This window comes from Penicillium rubens, assembly GCF_028828025.1.
Source record: "Penicillium rubens strain IBT 27055 chromosome Unknown utg000003l_segment0_segment0, whole genome shotgun sequence".
Classification (NCBI taxonomy): domain Eukaryota; kingdom Fungi; phylum Ascomycota; class Eurotiomycetes; order Eurotiales; family Aspergillaceae; genus Penicillium; species Penicillium rubens.
Genome location: NW_026890601.1, coordinates 6,310,586 through 6,331,609, shown reverse-complemented (window position 1 = coordinate 6,331,609; position 21,024 = coordinate 6,310,586). Strand labels below are relative to the sequence as shown.

Genomic DNA, 21,024 nt, shown 5'->3' with positions numbered 1-21,024 from the left:
GTACATATATATTCTGAAATCTCCGACATACACTAATATTGCACAAGCGCAGCAATGTGTCACCGGACTGGGGGAAGTGATGCGACGCTATTGTCTTACAAGGAAGCAAACAATCCATCCTTCCGAGGTTGGAAGGCCTGTAACATTACTTAGCCTTTCCTTACATTTCTCACATTCCTCACATTCCTCACATTCCTCACTCTTGCACCTCTTATGCTTCCTTTTTGCTCACAATAATGTCTCAACGACCAGTTATCGCAATCGCTGGACTTGCTTGTGAGACCTCGACCTTTTCCCCCGCTCGAACACTCGGTCGGGCATTTCACCCGCGCCGTGGCCCGGAGATCATCGAGAAGTACGCTTTTCTGCATAACAGCACTCCTCTAGCAGATGTGGCAGATTGGAAGGGGGCACTTATAGGTCATGCCCTTCCAGGGGGAATCGTGGTACGAGCTGATTTCGAACAACTTTCCAGAGAAATCCTGGAGCGGTTGGCTGCAATCGTCGCTTCAAACCCCATCGACGGATTATGGTACGATATCCATGGCGCAATGTGCGTCGATGGGATGGAAGATGTGGAAGCAGAGCTTCTTCGGCGGATTCGAAGTGTTATCGGCCCAGATGTTTTGGTCTCGGCGTCCATGGATTTGCATGGGAATGTGTCAAGAGAGCTGGCGCATCAGACTGATCTGATCACTTGTTATCGTATGGCACCTCACGAGGACGCCTTGGAAACCAAAGAGCGGGCGTGTCGCAACCTGATCGACGTTTTGACATCGCGAACCGACACTGGGTGTAGGAGACCGCTGAAAGCATGGGTCCCAATTCCTATCTTGCTGCCGGGAGAGCAGACTTCGACTCGCGACGAACCAGCGAAAAGCCTGTATTCGCTCGTTCCCGAAATTGAAGCAATGGAAAATGTCCTTGATGCAGCCATATGGGTTGGCTATGCATGGGCCGATGAGCCAAGGAATCATGCCGTAGTAATGGTCACTGGATGGGACAAAAGTGCTGTGACTACAGGAGCGAAGCGACTTGCGTCTTTGTTCTGGCGTGTTCATAAGGACTTCCATTTTGCTGCCCCCACCGGCTCTTTCTCTGAATGCATTGATAATGCGCTGGCATCCTCGAATAGGCCCTTCTTCATCTCTGATTCGGGCGATAATCCTACCGCTGGCGGATCAGGCGACGTGACCTTCGGATTAAATGAATTGCTCAAGCGAGCGGAGTTTGCGAAAGAGACCACTCGATCTGTGATTTATGCGAGTATTCCAGGTCCTCAGGCAATTGATGTTATAACCAAGGCTGGTGTGGGCACTACTGTGACAGTCACCGCCGGGGCACAGGTGGACAATCTCCACGCTGGGCCCGTTACTATGACGGGACGAATTCATTCCATTAGATATGGAGATCCCGATGCCGAAATTGAAGCTGTTTTACAGGTTGGAAGTGTGTTTACCATCTTAACCAAATTCCGAAAGCCATATCACCATGAGAGTGATTTCGTTGGTCTTGACCTTAGCCCCCGAGTTACAAACATCGTCATAGTCAAGATTGGCTATCTCGAGCCAGAGCTGTTTAATATGGCAGCGGACTGGATGATTGCTTTGACTCCTGGTAGTGTTGATCAATATCTACAGCGTCTTGGGCATCATCGCATCCTCCGTCCAATGTGGCCCTTTGACAAAACGTTCTATAGGGCCCCGGACCTCACCCCACGGCTGATTCCATTCTCAAACGAGGACTTGGGAGCGCCCCAGGGATTAAGCCTTGAATAGTACATGGTTGTTCAGGCTCCACAACCAGTGGTTTAGGTCACTGGAGCGTCTAGAGCTCCTTCCCTGGTGTATATTTCTATTTCCCTTGATTTCTTAAGCTAAGCACTAGCAGGCTGCCAGCGTAGGGGACATAGCTTCCACACCCTTCATAGAAGTGCCATTTATTGCCCTTCTTTTAGTCAGAGCTACATAAGACCCTATGATGATCCCCGTGTATGGTATTGCACTACCTAAGGCAGGGATGCGACTTAAGTAGAGGTAATTCGGAGGGTTAACCGAGCATAAATTTATACATAGATAGCTGGATCCCCTATAGTAAAAACTGTGTTTGTCGATTATCTTTTGCTACTGGATTTTAATTCCACCACATAAAACTAGCTAAAATTACTCGATCATCGATAACAATATGCCGTTGATCACCAGTCAGAAACGCCACATAATCGTGACTCATTCGGCTCATAACTCCCGAGGTCGTATTTATTGATCTTCCGCCCTGCGTACAAAAGAAGAACTTGCCATTTGAAAAGAAAACAATTTTCTATCCTTCCTCCAAGGTCCCTCTAGTCCCGTAGTGTCATCCCCGTTGTCGCCCTTGCTTGCTTTCCTGACATTATAGCTGAACATTCTTCTAGTTTCGCTACTATGGGTTCCGGGCCAGCGAAAACCTGCTTCGCCACCTCATCACCATACGAAGAAAAGATTGGTTACTACCGGGCCGTTCGGCATGGAAATCAGATCTTCGTCTCCGGGACTACCTCGGTTGATCCCTATTCTCCCACTAATGCGCCGCACGTTCTTCACCCGGAAGATGCGAGACAGCAGACCCGTGTTGCTCTAGAGGAGAGTATTCGAGCTATCCAAGGTCTTGGTGGTAAAGGTGCGGAAGATATAGTCCGCGTTAAGATGTTCGTCAGCCGCCATGAGGACTGTGAGGCTGTGGGGCGAGGGTTTAGTGAGATATTGGGTAAACATAATCGTGGTGGAAGTGGAATGATAGGAGCTGCTGCGACAATGATTGTTGTCAATGGCGGCTTTATAAATAAGGAGATGCTTGTTGAGATCGAAGTAGATGCTGTTGTGGAATATATCTAGAACTCTCTCGAACGCTCAGAAGAGAGAAAGGAAGAGAGAGAGAGGGCTAGCTATCTAGTCTTGTCACCTGTGGTGGCCTCAGGCATCCAATATATGCAGACGCAGAGATATATACAACATGTGTGGGATAAGGATTCTTGCAAGGTAGTACGGGGAAGATTACTATGCATTCTTTGGAAGTATACTATAGAAAGTAATGGATCGTCTAATCTCTTCATACATAGAAACAAGCTCGTATTTATGTGTTGGACGATAGGAACTAAGGTGAACCAATACTATAACCTTATGTTGAGGCTACGAAGTAGGTGAAAGACGGAGAGAAAGTGAGAGAGGTGGTGATGAATCTATGGAAAGAAGCTGGTATATAAACCAGCTGTATGACTAAGATGCAAAGAGCCAAAGAGCTCAGTCTGCACACAGACAAACGCATACCCTGCATAGACTGCATGTCAAACGCATACCCTGTATGCAGTGCATGTCAACACCTTATAGGTTGGGCTGGGACCCGCGCGGGTTGGTATGATCTGCTCGTTATAGTAGCTGGTATCCGGCTGGATTATAAAGCATCATGATAAAGAAATCACAATAAGTAGGTAACCACGTATGTACATCTGGATGTGTTTGAACCCGAATCAATAACCACAAGGGCCATATATAGAGGGTCGAGGAACGGGAATGTTCCTCGCGGTGCTCATGTGGCAATCTATATCGATCTTCCATCATTGCTCCAGTCAAGAAAGACCTTTTCTGACACAGAGTGACGCTTAGCCCTTATAGCTTCGGTCATGTCATGGCCTCGGATTCACATTTGGTGGGTCAACCTGAAGTAAATCAAGAATACGATGAATTTCCTGGTTGGGACCCAAGAGCGTCTCCAGCTCATCAACATGGCCTCGTGCCTGCTCCATCAACCCGCTCAATACTTCCCGGCAGTACTGAAAACTCCCCGTTGACTCCATATACTGCACAGCACGGACTTTGACTGCTCTGTCTTCACTGCGTTGTTTGAGAATATTGATGAGTTGCGTATTGTCTGGATCCGCACGGATGCTATGAATTACAGGATAGGAGAACTTTCCCTCTGTCAAGTCCTCCATCAATCCTTTTTTCTCTGCGTAGATCCCGCTCTGTAGGTTCATATAATCATCCCGGATCTGGAAGATGATACCCAATAGCCCCACTAGTCGGGAAAGGTCCCTAGATCAAGTCATCGAGTCAGCTAAACGTTTCGAGATGGTAAGGGCGAGATCATCATACGTAGTCGTGGTACTTTGGATTTGCATCAATTCCACTGCAAGTCGAAACAATCCGCCGGTTTTGTACATTACCATGCGGGTGTATTCCGCTTCTGTGGGACACACCAGCGCATCGCGCCAATAGAGATCCATCCCTTGGCCTATATGCAGATCCAGCAACGCTTGAGTGAAAATATGAAATGCGCGTGGGTCATTGATTTCGTTAAGCCTTTTCTGTTGTAGGAAATATGCGTAGTTGGCTGCATTGATGGTTTGGGCGACGCCGAAGACATCATGAGCCACAGGATGTCCCCGGCGGAGACGGGACGCATCCTGAATATCATCTATCCTTCATCAAGTATCAGTACGGCTTCTAGACCAAGCTTATTGGGACTCACAGTAGCGATGCTGTATGTAGCCGATCAATCACTTCTTTCACAATGGCCAATTTATCATCCGGCAGATGGAGCCATTCGTTGAAAGCTGATATCAATTTCCCCCGAATATCTTTCCCTGGAATACATAGCAGGTATTCTAGCGGAGCGCTGACAATCTAGAGTTTGGAAAAGATTAGGATAGTGCAATTACACAAGCGCGGAATCCTCACACCTTCTCGTACGGTTCAGTGATCTGGCAATCTCCACTGTCGGTCCCATCACTTAATGTGAGGTTTTGTTGGGTATGATTTGTGTGAGCTTGAAGTATTTGGAACCCTTTGAGATCCTTCCTCCTATGGTAATATGTGGAAGCCGCCGGTTTATTATTGGTAAAAATCGTTATCCGGGGAATGTACTGAGAAATAAAAGCGAATACTTTTGCTGCTGTTAGGCCGAGCATATTTCCCTTCGATATCTTGCTCTAAACAAAACTGCACCGTTATTGTTGGGAGATCAACCCTTTCATATTACAAAAGGCCACCCACTCACGCCATGCATCGCTGAGACCCCCGCGGAAGGTCGGAAACCTATACAATCCCTCTTGGGCTTCGTGCGATATGCAGGTGCATAGCTGGAGGCGTATACCAAATGGAGTAAAAGAGGAGGGTATAGATATGGCTATGCGATAAATGCAAACTCTCGACAAAGAACCACGTGGATCTGCAGTCACAAATCACTATCGCGGCAATCAATTATGACATGACTGGGTTAATACTCAATATCTATTGGGTTTGCACTTTGATCTTGCAGAAATAAGTGATCTCCAAGGACCAATCACAACACCAAACCCATTTTCAGCGAAGCGGACCGACCTGGACGTACAATGCCTTGTGGGGACACTGCTCGAATGGGTGTGGAATATGCATGTCAGCTTCCATCTTCGCATGATATCAGTCTCCACTATCCGGGATCACTAGCACTGGAGCTACGTTATATGTTTGCCACCTCGCTAACCGCATACATTATTGATTAACCAACGCAGGAGTGAACGGGGTGACTACGTCAAGGTACAAGGGGCAACACAATGATAAGAAACGTCTTAAAGCTTTGATAAATGCTGTCCTTCATACCTTTGAATCACTGACCTACTTACTGGGCCCCTAGATCGATACAGTGGTAGTCACTGGTTGCGCATGGGATTGTAGAGCTTCAAGCAAATCAAGTAGAATGTCATTTAACTTCGTTCTGGCAATGATCATACAAATGTCCCCAAAATGGATCACGAGCCTTCCTGCACAAATGGGATAGCCTGGGAACTCCACGCAATATAATGCAGCCAGTTTCATAATCTCCGTCCCAGCCCTTAGATACAGAACATGACCCCCATCAGCCACCAAGTGTAGGCCTCCCGTATCGCGTGCACTACACAACCCTAGCAAGATTTATGACACATGCAGTCAGCCGAATATCCTGCAAAGAAAAGAAGCGAATTCTTCATCGCGCCATCTCAGGGATCACAGGCATACCGTCTCGATAGACTTGACCTGCTGTTCCCTCCATGAACCCGAGGGAAGATGCACGCAGGAGGCAATATTGGTGCAAGAGTGATTTGGATTGTACCTAGTACACCGAAAAGCATCAACCGCAGCTAGCCACAGTCCATCGCGACAAGGCAAAATCGCGTGTGATCTTAGCTGAGAGGGTCGCGAGGATTATGGTTGGCCCGAATGAAAGCCCCAAAAATCGATGCATGCTTGGTATATAATGGTGTAATGGTGCTGTCAAATTATGATAAACTGTCTGGTCTTGGAGGGCTCAACGGCGAACTAAGTGAGGCTGGATAGCCAAGCGGCATCCACAAGGCGAAGATGCCCGGATCGAATGGAAAGAGCAATGGCCTGTCATTTACGTCTGTGCTACCATTATAGAAACGAACATAGAGCGAATAAAATGTGCCATACTGAACATAAATCCGTGACCTACCTACATCATCGCGTCACCCGCACACATAGCTATACATCTGTCCTTGCAATACCAGCCATTTTCCTAACCCACACACTCCAATATAACGATTCTGAAGCATTCTTGGGATTCTAGAATGAGAGGAAATGTGACTTCTGCAATTAGGGATAGTGAGAATGAGATCAGAAGTGATGTTCTAGTTAACTTTACACTTCCTTTGATTTGTCTTCACGTTTCCAAATGCTTCGAACAGGTCGTATGTCTATGCGGCCGCACGCTGTGCAGTCAAGTAAGCTGATGGATATCTTCTGTTGTGAGGGAACAATGTAATATTATTGATAAAATAGACAATCGAGCCTATCATTTCTATACTAAATTGGCGGGTCCGTGCAATTGCGTAGGATATTCCAAGGTCGTGATGGCAACAGGGAAATCAAGTAATGTAACCACTAACGTTCTCCAGGCGTTTTCATCAAGCCCTACTACAGGCCAACCCATTCCCAGTCTATATACGTGAAAAGCATAGCAAAGACGAGGACACAAAAGATAGCTTGAAGCACCCACCCCGAATTTGAGTCTTCGGTCCGATATCTCTCCCATCCATCTCCACTGCGCTTTGGCGGAGGAAGAAAATCACACATCACCCCATCGGCAATAGATTTGGATCCGACATACGCCGGCAAGTCACCTGCATATGGCACATAGTATCGGCCAATAAGAGTCTTTAGTAGGCCATCTCTGGCATGTAATCGGGCCAGAATGCGGGAGCTTTTGTAGACTGAGTTGACGCGGCCATATCGAATACTGCGATATTGTTCCAAAAGAATCTTCACCTGTCCATTCGTGGGAGGCCAAATGTCCAAGCCTTTCCGTAAGCGTTGAAGTAGGTTTGCCAGCGATGCAGCGTCCTCGATTGCCATGTTGGCTCCTTGTCCAATATTGGGAGTCATCTTGTGAGCACTGTCGCCCAGAAGAACTAGCCGGTCATGATGCCAGATGTCAAAGGTATGTTCCTCCAAGACGGTCATGGAGACTGTTTCCCGGTTCTCCCATAACTGCCCAAAATTGATATCTTTGTAGAATACTATAGTTCTCAGTTCCTCTGCCGCAGTTTCGATGTCGCCTGCCGTGTAGCGAGGGCAGTGTGGATAAGTGTATTCCTTATCCAACTTCTGTATGACGAACCAGTATACGCGCCCTCCCTTCCCATGGATCGTAATGATGGTGAAGCCATCAAAGAAAGCATTCACTTGGTCTCCTATAATCAACGCCTTGATGGCGGAGGAGATGCCGAAGAGACAGCGAAACTCTGCCTTGAGACCTGCGTAGTGTTCAGTCCCCATTCGAACCAAAGAATGCTTCTCAATTCCACTTACTGGATTTCTCGATTGCCACTCTCGAGGTGGTCTTCTCAGCGGCGTTCCAGATTTCCTGTCGAACTTTGCTGTGAACACCATCTGCGCCGACGACGAGGTGGCCTCGGTAGACAGAGCCCTTAGCCGTGCTCACTATAGCTACATCACCGGACTTCTCAACCTTTATCACTCTTTCTCCCAGGGAAATTTTGCGATGATCTGGGTATCCCTGATAGAGGATTTCAAGCAGCTTCTGTCGGTCCAGGAATGCGATTGGATAACCGAACCTGTGCAGTACCATCAGAGCCATCAGCAATCCTTTCGCCGGAAGAATGAGATGAAGTACGACTGACCTCTCATGTATTACCTTGGTAAACTTGGTTTCGAAGCTGTAACCGTCCGGATAGTGGATAGTTGCTGTGTTTAGGGGCTCAATCTGTTCCTCGACCAGATCGTACAGTCGAAGTTGATCGAGAACACGGGCTCCGTTTGGTGCAATGCCAACGGATGCTCCAATCTGGGGTGCTGGATTGCTCGCTTTTTCGAGGACAATATGGTCGATCCCAGCACGTTGTAGGCAATGTGCCAGAGTCAAGCCTCCGATTGATCCTCCTACAATGATGACCTGGAACTCTGACTTACTCATCTTGGTCATTTAGTTTAAGAGGGAGCCTGCTAAGATGAATACCACAGTCTTCAGTATATATGAAATATGATACCAATGAATTTCTATTTTCCTGGGCTCCTATCAATGTAGACAAAAGACTGTCAGGCTGTGTTTGAAATATTTAAAATACTAGCCAGTAGCAAGTGGCATTTAGAAACGGGCTACATATATATATTGAACGGCGTACGTACTTACTGAGGGATTATCTACTATATCCGTTATCTACAGTCCTAGAGGACAGTGCTATAACGTTCTGAGAGGTTCAATCGAAAGGAAAATATACTCCACCTCATTTGCACTTTTCCATCCGTGTCGTACCAAACTTGTTGCCTAGCCCATAAGAGCTATTGGCGAAAAGATAAATTTCCCATATATCATTCCAGGGTTTATAGCCAACCCTGAAGTTATCTGATTTTGGAAGGGATAAATCAGACTAGACAATCTCGCATTGATTTTGCAGCATAGAGGCATGGTAACTAGGCTTTTCATAGGTCCCTTCCTTGAACGACGTGTGGACCATCCCGACATACCAACCTGTATATGTCTTACTCTAGACAAAATTCCAATATCTGTAATGCACTATTGGAAGCGGACTTCACCGTCATATTGCATAATGTAGGTATGCATGTTCACCTGCAGGATGCAAGAAAAATGATGCAACTCCTGCATGTGCACTGCTAGAGGGGAAAGTCAACACAGTTCTATATGCGACCTTTTCGGAGCCTCGGAAACAGGAATTCGTCGCTTCCACTCGGTCTGTTTCAAACGGACCTGCAGAAGCTTCTAAGGCCAGTCATTAACCAAGATATATCACTATATCTGGGATGCGTGAATGAGCTATTACCAGAGTAAGCACAGAGGCTGCGGCGCCAACCATGAATCTAGCACTTCACCTGTTGCTTTCTATACACAAGGTCTGCCAATTGATAATTGAGTGGCACACTAATATTATCAAGTGAATTCCTCAAAGTATTGATGATTGAATGCTGATTATTCTTTCCTCTACCCTGCTCCTTTCATTATTGAAGATTGATTCATATCCGTCTGTTACATCATGAGCCTCTTTGGAAGTGTGTTCGGATTCTTTCTTAGGGGGGCTAGCCCTATCCTGGGTATGGTTGCTGTGAGCAGCTTCCTTTATCTGATTGTTGACCATATTCACATCCCCCGATGGTGGGACAAAAAGACCCACCTGATCGGACGAAAAAGTCCCGAGAGAATCACTAGGCATGAATGCCCTTATGATTATCTGCGAGAAATCTACGGCAAGCATCATTGGAAAGCTTTTGTCCACAAGCTATCCCCAGCCCTTCATAATGATGACCCTGCTAAGTACTCCATGGTGCTGGAGATTATGGATGCTATACACCTTTGCTTAATGTTGGTTGACGATGTGAGTGCCCGAGACCTTCTCTTCTCTGTTTTTGGGTGCGGAACAGACCATCTGATTACCAGTTTATAGATTTCCGACGGAAGCGACTATCGCAAAGGACGACCCGCTGCTCACAGCATATACGGCCCATCAGAAACAGGAAACCGCGCGTATTACAGAGTCACCCAGATCCTCAACAAAACCACCAAGGACTTCCCCAACCTCGCGCCATGGTTAATGCAGGATCTCCAGGATATCCTCGAAGGCCAAGATATATCCCTCATTTGGCGCAGGGATGGACTCAGCGCCTTCCCTATCGCTACCGCAGAGAGGCTTGCAGCATATCGAAGAATGGCCTCTCTCAAGACCGGTTCCTTATTCCGTTTACTAGGTCACATTGTCCTAGAGAATGATTCTATGGATGAAACGTTGACCACAGTCGCGTAAGCCGGACTCTTCCCCAGAAATCCATGTTACGATTCAGGTTTGACGATTATATAGTTGGCATTCGCAGCTGCAAAACGATTGCAAGAATGTTTATTCTTCGGAGTATGCAAAGCTGAAGGGCTCTGTGGCTGAAGACTTGCACAATCGCGAGATGACCTACCCCATCGTGCTAGCATTAGATGCACCTGACGGCCATTTGGTGACGGGGGCTCTAGAATATCCGTCGCCTCGCAATATCCGTAATGCCATGAGGGTAATTCGAGGTGACTATGTGCGGAGCATATGCACGAATGAGCTGCGTAAATCAGGTGCCTCGGTTAAAGAATGGCTGGAACTATGGGGCAGAAAGGAGAAACTTGATTTGAAGGCGTGAGCTTACGATTGCAGATATACTTACCGGGATAGTCATGGGTATACTGTATCGCGAGTCTTGCCACGGGATTTCAACTAGAATAACGTGAATTTGAGCATCATATAATAATACAAGCTCTTCAAGCGCTAATCGCCCGGGGGAGGACACAGTGATTAACTGTCAGTACATAGGTAGAACCGGGCAGCTATCCCAGTGAAATATGAGTGTATTGGCCCAACGTGGGTTAATATGAGCTGAACAGACGGGAACCTATCCGCATATTTGTGGCTTACCTGACCTGCACTCTCATTCGGCTTAGTCTCCCCGTTGTCATTTCAATCTCACTAACCGACTTGACGCCTTCCATGTCGTTAATTAATGGGGCTTTCGTTCAGTTGTCTACTTGAAATGTTCTTAGGCTGCTCGATAAATCGCTAAAGCTGATTCCCGGGGTTTAGTTATGTTTGATTCAGATATAGCGGAATATTAGTCTCTCCCCTCGACGGGCACGCCAACTATTTGTTGCGTCCATCAACTCGGGGCACCCTCGAACAACCCATTGCCATTTTTTCAAAAATGGCTCGGTCACCTCCCAGTTCTGCGCGTTCCAAGGCTCTCCCCAAACTAGCATTCCTGTATCCATCGTTGATTCACCCCAGAAACCCATGATATCGTGACAAAGCTGCTCGTCATCCCAGTCATCCCCGGCTTCGATGAGATTATCACGCATCTTGGGGAAAGGAAAGAAGTCCAGCCATGGGTGATGACGTATCGATTTCTGAATTCGAGTTGGCTGCAGGTTGGCTGGAATGAGGCTGTTATCGTCCTGGCGAGGTGGCCTTTGTGGCAGAACTGTGTTGAACAGTGAAATGGCGTCGTCATCCATCCAGAACTCCAACCAGCCGATTAGTCGCAGGTTCTGAGCGAATGCTCGAAACACGTTAACCTTCGTCAGTGTCATAAGATGATCGGCGGTCGGGTCCCCCCGTGCGTAACTTTCATAGGCTGACTCGGCGAACCTCACCAGAATATCTTGTAAAAGTTCGGGGTTGCGACAGAAGCTGACTTCCGGATTGTCTTGGGAAGAACGATCTTGTGATTGGACGGTAGAGGTCGAACGAGGGCGTGGTACTAGGCTCTTGGGGTGGACGTCTTTGTTGGATGACATTCGCTTACGCTTTCCTGGCAAAGATCAGTTCCTGCTCAACAGACAACAGCGAAACGTGACGTACGGTAAGCCCTCTGGTTTATGCGGTTCTGTCGCCGACGACGTTCAGTCGGGTCACTCAATCCAGACCAGTCGTCCGTCACTTGCTCAGCATCATCGGAGATAGGGGTTAGATGGTCAATTTTCAAGTTTTCGGTCATTCTGATTATTAGCACTAGTGTGTTGAACTTTGCGTAAGGGGAGGCAACAGTTTCGAAGATGTGAAGATGGAGCCCATCCCAGTTGGGATTTCTTGGCGATCGGAGATTGTCCACGGAGTTAAGAGATGACGTTCTGTCCACTGGGTATGGTCACAGTAGTCACATGCTGGTAGATATATCAACGTTCTAAGGATTTCAAATCTTCCCAAGTTTCCTAATATACATAGCTAACAACACAACCAGAGGACCTCGGGAAAATCTTTGGCTTATCTAAACTCTGCGTACGCAAAATCAGCTGGAGCCAGACATCGCTGGCGCTCTCCAAACGCATATAGACCCAGCATCATGCCAGTAAAGTTGGCCCCAACCGGAGGTGCTGCCGTAGCAGCATTGTTAGAAACTGACCCAATCCAGTGGACATCGGAATGTGTGTCTTCTCGATATCCAAATCGATACTCGGTGCCACAGTCAACTGTGAGAGTGACAGCAGTTTTTGTATCCAATCTACGCTCCACGGTGTCGCCCTTTGACGGTCGAAAACGGATGAAACGGCCCTTGCCATCTTTCCGGATACCGATGCTGCTATACGTAAAATAATTTAACCATACCACAGTGCCAGCCTCTGTTTCGGCTGCCGTCGGCTCAAAGGAGAGCCTTGTCTCCCACCTGCAGAAGTGGTGGGTTTGCTTGCGAAGGAACATGGTTGGACTGGCTGGCACTGACAGGTTATAAGGTCCGCCATGGAGACGAAGGTAATTGGGGCGCTCGGTAAGTGAGTAGTCAGTTACAAAGGGCGTGTCTATTTCCTGGTCAGATGGGTGCAGGCAGGTTCGCTCTTCGATGCGTACTTTTTCGATACCATCCAACCTGCATTTGCGAGTCCAAAAATTCATCTCTCCAGGAGACTGGAGTATGGAATTCGTAAAGACCAGGTCCATGGGAATTGAGACTGATTTTCTGTCCTCCGTTGATCACAGGCCAATCATCTTTCCATTCTAAGGGGACTAGAAAGGTCTCTCGGCCTAGGAAGGTTAGTATGATTAGGCCGCAAGTACTTCGAGACAGCGTACCTAGCACTGAGTCCTCCCACGTATCTCCCCGTCTTGAAGGACGAACACCTAGAACTACCGCCCACCATTGCCCTTTGGTGTCCTCAACCAGATCGGCATGCCCGGTGTTTTGTACTTCGTCGTCAACGCCATTGCGCCAGAGAGGGTTATTTGGCCCGAGTTCCCACGGTCCCAATGGACTAACTTCACTACGGTTCACCCATTCGCAATGTCCACTTTCAGTGCCACCTTCCGCTGTGAACAAATACCAATAACGGCCGCGTTTGAAAATATGCGACCCCTCGGCAACACCAGAAGAAGATTCCCGGATCAATTTAGGTACGGACGTAGAATGCCCGGTTGCCAAGTCAACAGTACATATATGAATCGCAAAGTCTTTCAGCTTGGCACCAGTAGTTGGCTGAATCTTTCTATAGGTGGACGATAAATATACGGTTCCATCGTCATCCCAAAAAAGCTGTCGTCATCAAGTGCCACTCTCATCATTCATGCAGGTGGTGATATCTTGGGCTGAAACTCACATCTTGGTCAAATCCCACTTGATCAAAATAGACTGGATCAGACCATGTCTTCTCATTCCAGATATCGGTTGTTTTGACATAAAATCCCTGTGGCCAAACTCGGTCATCCTGTTGAGGACGGTAACGCTGAAAGCTCGCAGCGATGACATAGTAAGCACCTCCGTGATATCGAATTGTGGTTGCCCACACTCCTCCTCCGGGTTCTGGGGTGTGAATTTGAAGCTGACTGGGCCGTGTCAATGCATGGCCTATCAATTTCCACTGAATCAAATCCTGGCTATGGTAGATGGGAACGCCAGGGAAGTATTCAAAGGAGGATGTGACCAAGAAAAAGTCTCTATCGACACGAACAATCGATGGGTCGGGATTAAATCCCGGGATAATGGGATTAACGTAACTCATTGCTGTTAGAATATGCTGGATTGACCGCACCCGCACCATGGGGTTGGCTTATATGTAAGTGAATAAATTCTGATTTGATTGGTGGGAAAACAACACCCGTATAATCCAAGACGTGGCGCAAGTTCGTATTGCAGAGGGGAAGATCTTCCAAATGAAGTCTCCGTACTCCGTAGTGAAATATGAGATATATCGGACCCAAAGGATGGTTCAACTATCGAATACTTTGTTCTTCGGGGAGATGTAGAATCCAATTCCTAGAAGGTATTGAGGCAAGTGTAATACCAGGTAATCACTATGGTCTTAAGTGACTACAAACGTGATATCGATCGAAAATCCAATTCTCAGAGCTCCGATCAGGAAGTGCTTTTGACATGTGGGTACTCAGCCCTTCACAACGAGTCATTGATCCAGCTCATCTACCAAAACGATATAGGTGCATGATCTCGTAGCGCATATATAACAAGTATAAGAATTGCCTGAGCAAAACAAACTGAGAACTGCGTCTTATAACCTGTTCAGGGTCAACTATCATCTTCCGAAGTTCTGCCGAAGGAATGTGGGGTAGTTAGGTGCGTCGCATCCCCTCATCCGAATCCGGCAAATGCGGGCTGCACACCGCACCAAGGAAGAAGGAAGCCATTATATTTGCGAGAATTGCTCACAACAAACCTCGCACACTGAATCACACGCTATGGCAACTACCTGTGAGATTCAAAGTTCGCGCGATACGAGTTTTATCGCTCTGGAGACTTTGCCTCATGGCCAGTCAGATACAGATTCACGTTTGGGCCCTGAAAGCTTTCCCTTGTTGGAGAAATGGAATCAGCCTCGCATCAATATTCATCGGACCTTTGCGACCTTCTGGTCATTCCTGGTCATGGGTGCGAATGACGCAGCCTATGGTGTAAGTTGATATTACTCAAAAGGAGCACGGTTTGATTCCAATGTTGCGAGATGTTTGCTAACTGTTTTTCAGGCTCTAATTCCATATGTAAGTTGGGTTCCTCTACAGTTGACGAGAATCTGTCTGATCCATCGTACAGCTGGAATCATACTACCATCTATCGTACACCATTGTGTCTCTCGTTTTCTTGTCACCTCTCGTAGGCTATACAGTCGCAGCTTTTCTCAATCACCGGATCCACTATACTCTAGGTCAACGTGGTGTGGCAATAATCGGGCCAGCGTGCCATCTCATTGCCTATGTTATCAACTGTATTCATCCACCGTATCCGGTACTAGTGGTCGCATTCATCTTTGCAGGGTTAGGAAATGGCCTAGAGGATGCTGCATGGAATGCATGGCTTGGTAACATGGCCAACGCAAATGAGTTGTTGGGAGTGTTGCATGGGATCTACGGAGCCGGTGCAGTCATTAGTCCGTTGGTCGCAACGTCAATGATTGCCAAGGGTGGTCTGCCGTGGTATTACTTTTATTATGTCATGGTAAGTGCTGAGTTCCTCGAAAAACGCTCGACCGCGATTTAATAAGTCAGACCGGATGTGCGGCCATCGAATTGGTGGTCTCTGGCGCATGCTTCTGGAAATCAACCGCCGCTGATTTCCGCGCATCCAACGTATCATCAGCGGATAACAAAAAAGGCGGTTTGAGAAATGCACTGTTCAAGCGCCCAGCTGCCCGGGTAACCTGGCTCTGCGCATTGTTCTTGCTGGGGTACGTTGGAGTAGAGGTCGCGTTGGGAGGATGGATCGTTACTTTTATGATCCGAGTCCGACAAGGCGGTGCTTTTGCCAGCGGTATGACGGCCACTGGGTTCTGGTTAGGTATCACGGTTGGACGGGTAATTTTGGGGTTTGTCACGCCCCGGGTCGGCGAGAAAGTCGCAATTTCGGTGAGCACCACGTTGTCTCGCAATAGAAGGAAACTAATTTTCAGCAGGTCTACATAGTTTGCTCCATGGCGTTTGCTTTGGTTCTATGGCTTGTGCCCCAGTTCTATGTGTCGGCCGTGGCAGTGTCTTTGCAAGGCTTCTTTCTCGGCCCCCTTTTCCCCGGGGTAGTTGTGATGGTTACCAAGCTTCTTCCTCGGCATCTGCATGTCACCTCGATAGGGTTTGTCGCTGCCTTTGGAGGTAGCGGAGCCGCAATTCTCCCATTTGCGGTCGGTGTACTTGCGCAAGCCAAGGGGGTGCAAGTACTGCAGCCATTTATCGTTGCCCTATCCGGTGCGATTCTCCTTACATGGCTGGGATTGCCGCGGGTGTCCAAGGTCAGACACAATGAATAGATAAAAGTTCTCACATGTTGACATGTGAGAATATTTCGGGAACATTTTTGTTATCAGATCCGATTACTTATCTCGGGCGTTTCGCTGATCCCGTATGCAATGTTGTACTCGTTTCACGTGAGCGACTCATTCTTTTTTCTTTTTTTGTCCCAAACACACAATCGACCACATGACCAGGGTATGATTTTCAAATTAGCATAGTCAAGTGTCAACCTCAAGGCAAAACATATTCAAACCGAGGTCATTTCTCAGACACCATACGGAGTACTCCGTACACCGTAGAGTATTAACGCCGATGATCTCATCATTCCAAGATCCGATAATCGGGCTGATCTCGGGACAGGTTAAACTGTGAAAGCTATCAAAATTATGTGTCTTCTTCCCGTTTCCTTATATCAGAATGAGTATCTGTAGAATATGGGCGTGCGACACCTGCGGAATCAACCATCGGTAGTTAATAATTGTGTCTAAACTTCCAAGGTTGTGGCCTTCCATAAGTCAAAAGCGATGGGCAAAGGTCCCGAGGTCGGGGAATGGAAGTTCCGAATTCCCCGGAACCATCGCGCTTTCCTGATTGGTCAGCTCTTTTAAGCCGAGGCTCTTTCCTAATTGAGACCCTCGGCCCTTCCAACCTTGGGAACCTTCCTCCTCATTTCTGGGGTTCATAACCCCATCTTTCCCCATTATCTCTCTTACCTCTAACCATATCCCCCCCTTTTTCCGACAATGCCATCACCTCCTCCTGATTGGGTTAAAGCCCTGAAGCCGTCAGGTCCGCAAGGATCTGAACTCCTCCACCAGGAGCGTGCTCAATCGAATGTCGACGTCGAAAGATTATCCGAATTGCTACACACAAAGGAAACCTTGGAGCGACGAGCATCCCTCTTAGCTCTTTTGCAGCCCGAAAAAGTATTCGATAAGTCTCAAAATCATAGTTTGGGCCGTGTCGAGCGGCTCCAGCGATCGCTGGCCAAGGCCAAGCGCCTCCAGCAGCTTGCGGAAGAACACAAATGGTCGATGCAAGAGCTTCATGCGGCCAATGACTTGATCGGTGAACCTACTCCGTACGGTTTGCACGCCAGCATGTTCCTTGTAAGTTGGATCCTTGTCAAGAATCCAACTGTCTAGCTAACCACTTTGATCATTATCTAGGTGACTCTCCGAGAACAGGGCACTCCCGAGCAGCATAAACTGTTCCTTGAACGTGCAGAAAAATACGAGATTATCGGTTGCTATGCGCAAACAGAATTGGGCCACGGATCGAACGTGCGCGGTTTGGAAACCACCGCCACCTGGAACTCCAACGATAAGACATTCACCATCAACTCGCCAACATTGACTGCCTCGAAGTGGTGGATTGGATCTCTCGGTCGCACGGCCAATCACGCCGTTGTTATGGCTCAGCTGTTTATCGATGGCAAGAACTACGGTCCTCACCCATTCGTCGTGCAGGTCCGTGATCTTGAGACTCATCAGCCATTGGATAATGTATATGTGGGCGATATTGGCCCCAAGTTTGGCTACAAGTGAGTCGATACTCACTCTTTTGCTAGCACCGGAACTAATGACCACTTTAGCACAATGGATAATGGTTTCCTGCTGTTCAACAACGTCAAGATTCCCCATGTCAACATGCTGGCCCGCTTCTGCCAGGTCGACAAAGAGACGAACCAATATGCGAAGCCTGCTATGCCATCTCTTGTATTTGGTACTATGACCTGGGTGCGGGCCAACATTGTCCTGGACGCCGGCGGTGTTCTGGCTCGCGGTGTGACTATTGCGACCCGTTACTGTGCAGTTCGGAGGCAGTTCCAGGACCGCGATGCCGATCCACACGCGGGTGAGACCCAAGTACTGAACTATAAGATGGTCCAGGTGCGCTTGCTCCCACTTTTGGCATCTATGTACGCCCTTCACTTCACTGGTCGCGGCATGATGCGTCTTTATGAGGAGAACCAAAGCCGCATGAAGGCAGCCAGTTCACCCGACCAGGAGTCGCGGGGCGCTGGACCCGAGCAGCTCCGCGCCGGCGCGAACCTCCTGGCGGATCTGCATGCTACCTCGTGTGGTCTGAAGGCTCTGGCCAGTACCACTGCGGGTGAGGGTTTAGAGATCTGCCGCCGCGCATGCGGTGGTCATGGATACAGTAGCTACAGCGGCATTGGACCGGCCTATGCGGACTATCTGCCCACATTGACCTGGGAAGGTGATAACTATATGTTGACCCAGCAGGTTGCACGTTATGTACGTCACAGTTCTTCCTTCCGTCCTATTCATTCGAGACTGACAGTATCAACAGCTTCTTAAATCTGCCCGTGCCGTCCTGGCTGGCAAGCCGGCTCGTAACGACACTAGCCAGATCCTTCAGGCATACCTCGACCGACGAGATAAGGGCGCTTCATTCGATGTGCTCGATGAAGACAAGGACATCGTGGCTGCCTTTGGATGGCGCACGGCCCATCTCACTTTCGAAGCTCTGAAACATCGGGATGCTGAGCAGCGCTCCTGGAACAGCCTTTTGGTTGACTTCTGGCGCTTGTCCACGGCTCACTCTCAATACCTGATGGTGAAGAACTTCTACGAGGCGGTTTCCTCTCCCGAACTCTCGGGGGCCTTGGATCCAGAGACCAAGGGCCTCATGCATCAATTATTCCGACTCTTCTCGCTGCATACTCTGGAGCGCGAAGCCGCCGAATTCTTCTCCTCCGGTGCGGTGACTGTGCGACAAATCACCCTGACTCGCACTACTGCCGTATTGAAACTACTTGACGACATCCGCCCGCACGCTGTCCGATTGGTCGATGCCTGGGCGATTCCAGACTGGCAGCTAGACAGCAGCCTGGGTCGCTATGACGGCAAGGTGTACGAAGATTTGTTCCGCCGCGCGAGCGAGGAGAACCCTGTTAACGAGTTGGTGTTTGACCCTTACCCTTGGAATTCGGCATTGCTCAAGAATGAGCCGGCCAAGAGCAAGCTGTAAATTTTTGGGAGATGTCATGTTCGTGTTCTTCTGATGTAATTCTTATGCCTTTTTGGTTTGAAGTATAGACCATAGAGAGATCAGCTATATACCTAAATCTCATAGAATGGCCAATGACTGTGTTCTAGACGTGCTTATTTTATTTTATTTCTTTTCTTTTCTTTTCTTTTTTTTTTTTTTTTTAATAAAGCTACATGTTTGCTGGCAAGCTTTACTTTTGCCGTTCAGCTAGATAGTGAATGTATTATGAAGAGACAGGTTGCGACCCGAATGGCCCAGGTCGGGCATGCATGCTGAAGGGCCTGTTGCTGAGCTTTGCATCCCAACTACTCAAAGTCGAACCCCGTGACCCGAGATCCCACATGTGTGGATTGCCTCCTTCCACAACCTTGGTGGAATGAGGTCGGCCGGCAATGGTCATAAGCGAGCGAGGAATTTACCGTGGGTGTCATTATAAGGCGAGTCAGCCTGTCCGTATATCCATCGAGACGCGACCTAGACGTAGCGCGTCCTTACGCATTCCAAGTATAGCGGATAAAGCCATGTCGGACACAGTTTCAAAAGATGCTGTGTCAATGCGTCGTAGTAGTGGTATTTGGATGGTGGACGTGGACAGTAATGTTGAGTTCTTATGTATAAAACACAGATAGGGTAAGTCACATCATGTCCATCAGACCAATGATTGTGTTAAGACTTCATACAGAAAGCCAATTCGTATAAGCCGGTTCCACGTTGCGAGCTTACGATTAGCCTCTCAGTTCTAGACCCTGAGTTGAACACCATCTGTGACTTGTCGCTCTCGAGAGGACTAAAATTAGGGAATTAGGGGTTGGTGCCAACGTGGTCTCTGAGCGTTGAACACTGATTTGTCGATGGCTTGAGATATTGTAACAGGAGACCTCCAGAGTCAATCTGTTGGATAGATAGAGTGACTGGTGAAATATACAGCTCAGTCAAAACCGGTCTGGTCGTAGTCGCCAATGAGAAACCGAAAGATCACACATGTAAAGAAATTATAACTTCAAGGCAGATAGATGGAGGCAAGTGGGAACCCAAAATAAAAGAGACGAGAAAGGAAAATAGCCAAGGATTAACCCGTGTAGCTGCGTACCCGTGTAAACCATCGAAAAGGTAATAATCCGACGCAGCCCTATGAATATATAACATATTGAATTTACCCGACCCTCCGCATGCATGGCTGCTACACAGAATGAACCCAAACTCTTTTGATTAGAGCACAAGCCAATAAGCTGTTAATGTTATGATTTGATTGCTTCATGGCACCATATCACAGGTATTGACATACAAAAGGCCGTCAAATAGAAAAGGCCTTGAGCAAACAGCGGAGGACATTGATTCGAATTCCATCTGCACGTACTCCGAGCTGTTCTCCACTCCTTTCTCTTTCTCCTCTTTTCTAACACAGTGACACAGGTCCAGCGGTAACGTACAGCTTTACGAATTTCTCAGAGCTTACCTGGAATAGGACCTCATCTCTATCGGTCGCGAAACCTCTGTGGTCATGACGTCGGTATTCCGATTTGTGAGAAACGGGCCGAACTCGCGGAACGGTGGGGGGATAGTAGTGGGTAGAAGGAATAATGATAATAGGCAAAAAGCAAGCCGTCTTGAAACGACTTTTTCCAATTATCCGTGGAAAACTGGGGTGAGAGCCATCCAAAAGCGGCGATAATCCGGCGGATAAATAACATCTCGGTTAATAGGGGTGAAAGGGGGCATCGTCGAATGCCCCGACTGGTTCATCGCTGAACCAAAGGCCCGCCAAGGCCCGCCGATGA

At 48.0% G+C, this 21,024-nt stretch overlaps 7 protein-coding genes across 7 annotated transcripts; 5 read left to right on the top strand and 2 right to left on the bottom strand.

Annotated features, from left to right (window-relative positions):
* Positions 1–236: 236 nt before the first annotated feature.
* Positions 237–1,778, top strand: N7525_008639 (M81 family metallopeptidase; the record flags this gene model as incomplete). Its single annotated transcript, XM_002562701.2, has 1 exon — positions 237–1,778. One exon carries the CDS (start codon positions 237–239, stop codon positions 1,776–1,778), a length of 1,542 nt encoding a protein of 513 aa, XP_002562747.2.
* Positions 1,779–2,420: 642 nt separating this feature from the next.
* Positions 2,421–2,870, top strand: N7525_008638 (YjgH family protein; the record flags this gene model as incomplete). The annotated part of the gene is made up of 1 exon (XM_002562700.1): positions 2,421–2,870. The coding sequence occupies one exon, from the start codon at positions 2,421–2,423 to the stop codon at positions 2,868–2,870; it is 450 nt and encodes a 149-aa protein (XP_002562746.1).
* A 788-nt stretch (positions 2,871–3,658) lies between these two features.
* N7525_008637 (uncharacterized protein) lies at positions 3,659–8,454 on the bottom strand (the record flags this gene model as incomplete). The annotated part of the gene is made up of 6 exons (XM_061214440.1): positions 3,659–4,067; positions 4,128–4,454; positions 4,504–4,658; positions 6,939–7,765; positions 7,821–8,086; positions 8,153–8,454. 6 exons carry the CDS (start codon positions 8,452–8,454, stop codon positions 3,659–3,661), a joined length of 2,286 nt encoding a protein of 761 aa, XP_061068871.1.
* Positions 8,455–9,520: 1,066 nt separating this feature from the next.
* On the top strand, positions 9,521–10,658 carry N7525_008636 (uncharacterized protein; the record flags this gene model as incomplete). Its single annotated transcript, XM_002562697.1, has 3 exons — positions 9,521–9,859; positions 9,929–10,281; positions 10,340–10,658. The coding sequence occupies 3 exons, from the start codon at positions 9,521–9,523 to the stop codon at positions 10,656–10,658; spliced, it is 1,011 nt and encodes a 336-aa protein (XP_002562743.1).
* A 448-nt stretch (positions 10,659–11,106) lies between these two features.
* N7525_008635 (Concanavalin A-like lectin/glucanase subgroup) lies at positions 11,107–13,998 on the bottom strand (the record flags this gene model as incomplete). Its single annotated transcript, XM_002562695.2, has 6 exons — positions 11,107–11,819; positions 11,870–12,138; positions 12,291–12,804; positions 12,854–13,027; positions 13,076–13,532; positions 13,597–13,998. The coding sequence occupies 6 exons, from the start codon at positions 13,996–13,998 to the stop codon at positions 11,107–11,109; spliced, it is 2,529 nt and encodes an 842-aa protein (XP_002562741.2).
* Positions 13,999–14,689: 691 nt separating this feature from the next.
* Positions 14,690–16,245, top strand: N7525_008634 (MFS transporter; the record flags this gene model as incomplete). Its single annotated transcript, XM_002562694.1, has 5 exons — positions 14,690–14,902; positions 14,975–14,989; positions 15,042–15,443; positions 15,494–15,850; positions 15,898–16,245. The coding sequence occupies 5 exons, from the start codon at positions 14,690–14,692 to the stop codon at positions 16,243–16,245; spliced, it is 1,335 nt and encodes a 444-aa protein (XP_002562740.1).
* Positions 16,246–16,971: 726 nt separating this feature from the next.
* N7525_008633 (uncharacterized protein) lies at positions 16,972–19,225 on the top strand (the record flags this gene model as incomplete). The annotated part of the gene is made up of 4 exons (XM_002562693.1): positions 16,972–17,337; positions 17,398–17,771; positions 17,823–18,489; positions 18,545–19,225. The coding sequence occupies 4 exons, from the start codon at positions 16,972–16,974 to the stop codon at positions 19,223–19,225; spliced, it is 2,088 nt and encodes a 695-aa protein (XP_002562739.1).
* Between the last annotated feature and the right edge of the window lie 1,799 nt (positions 19,226–21,024).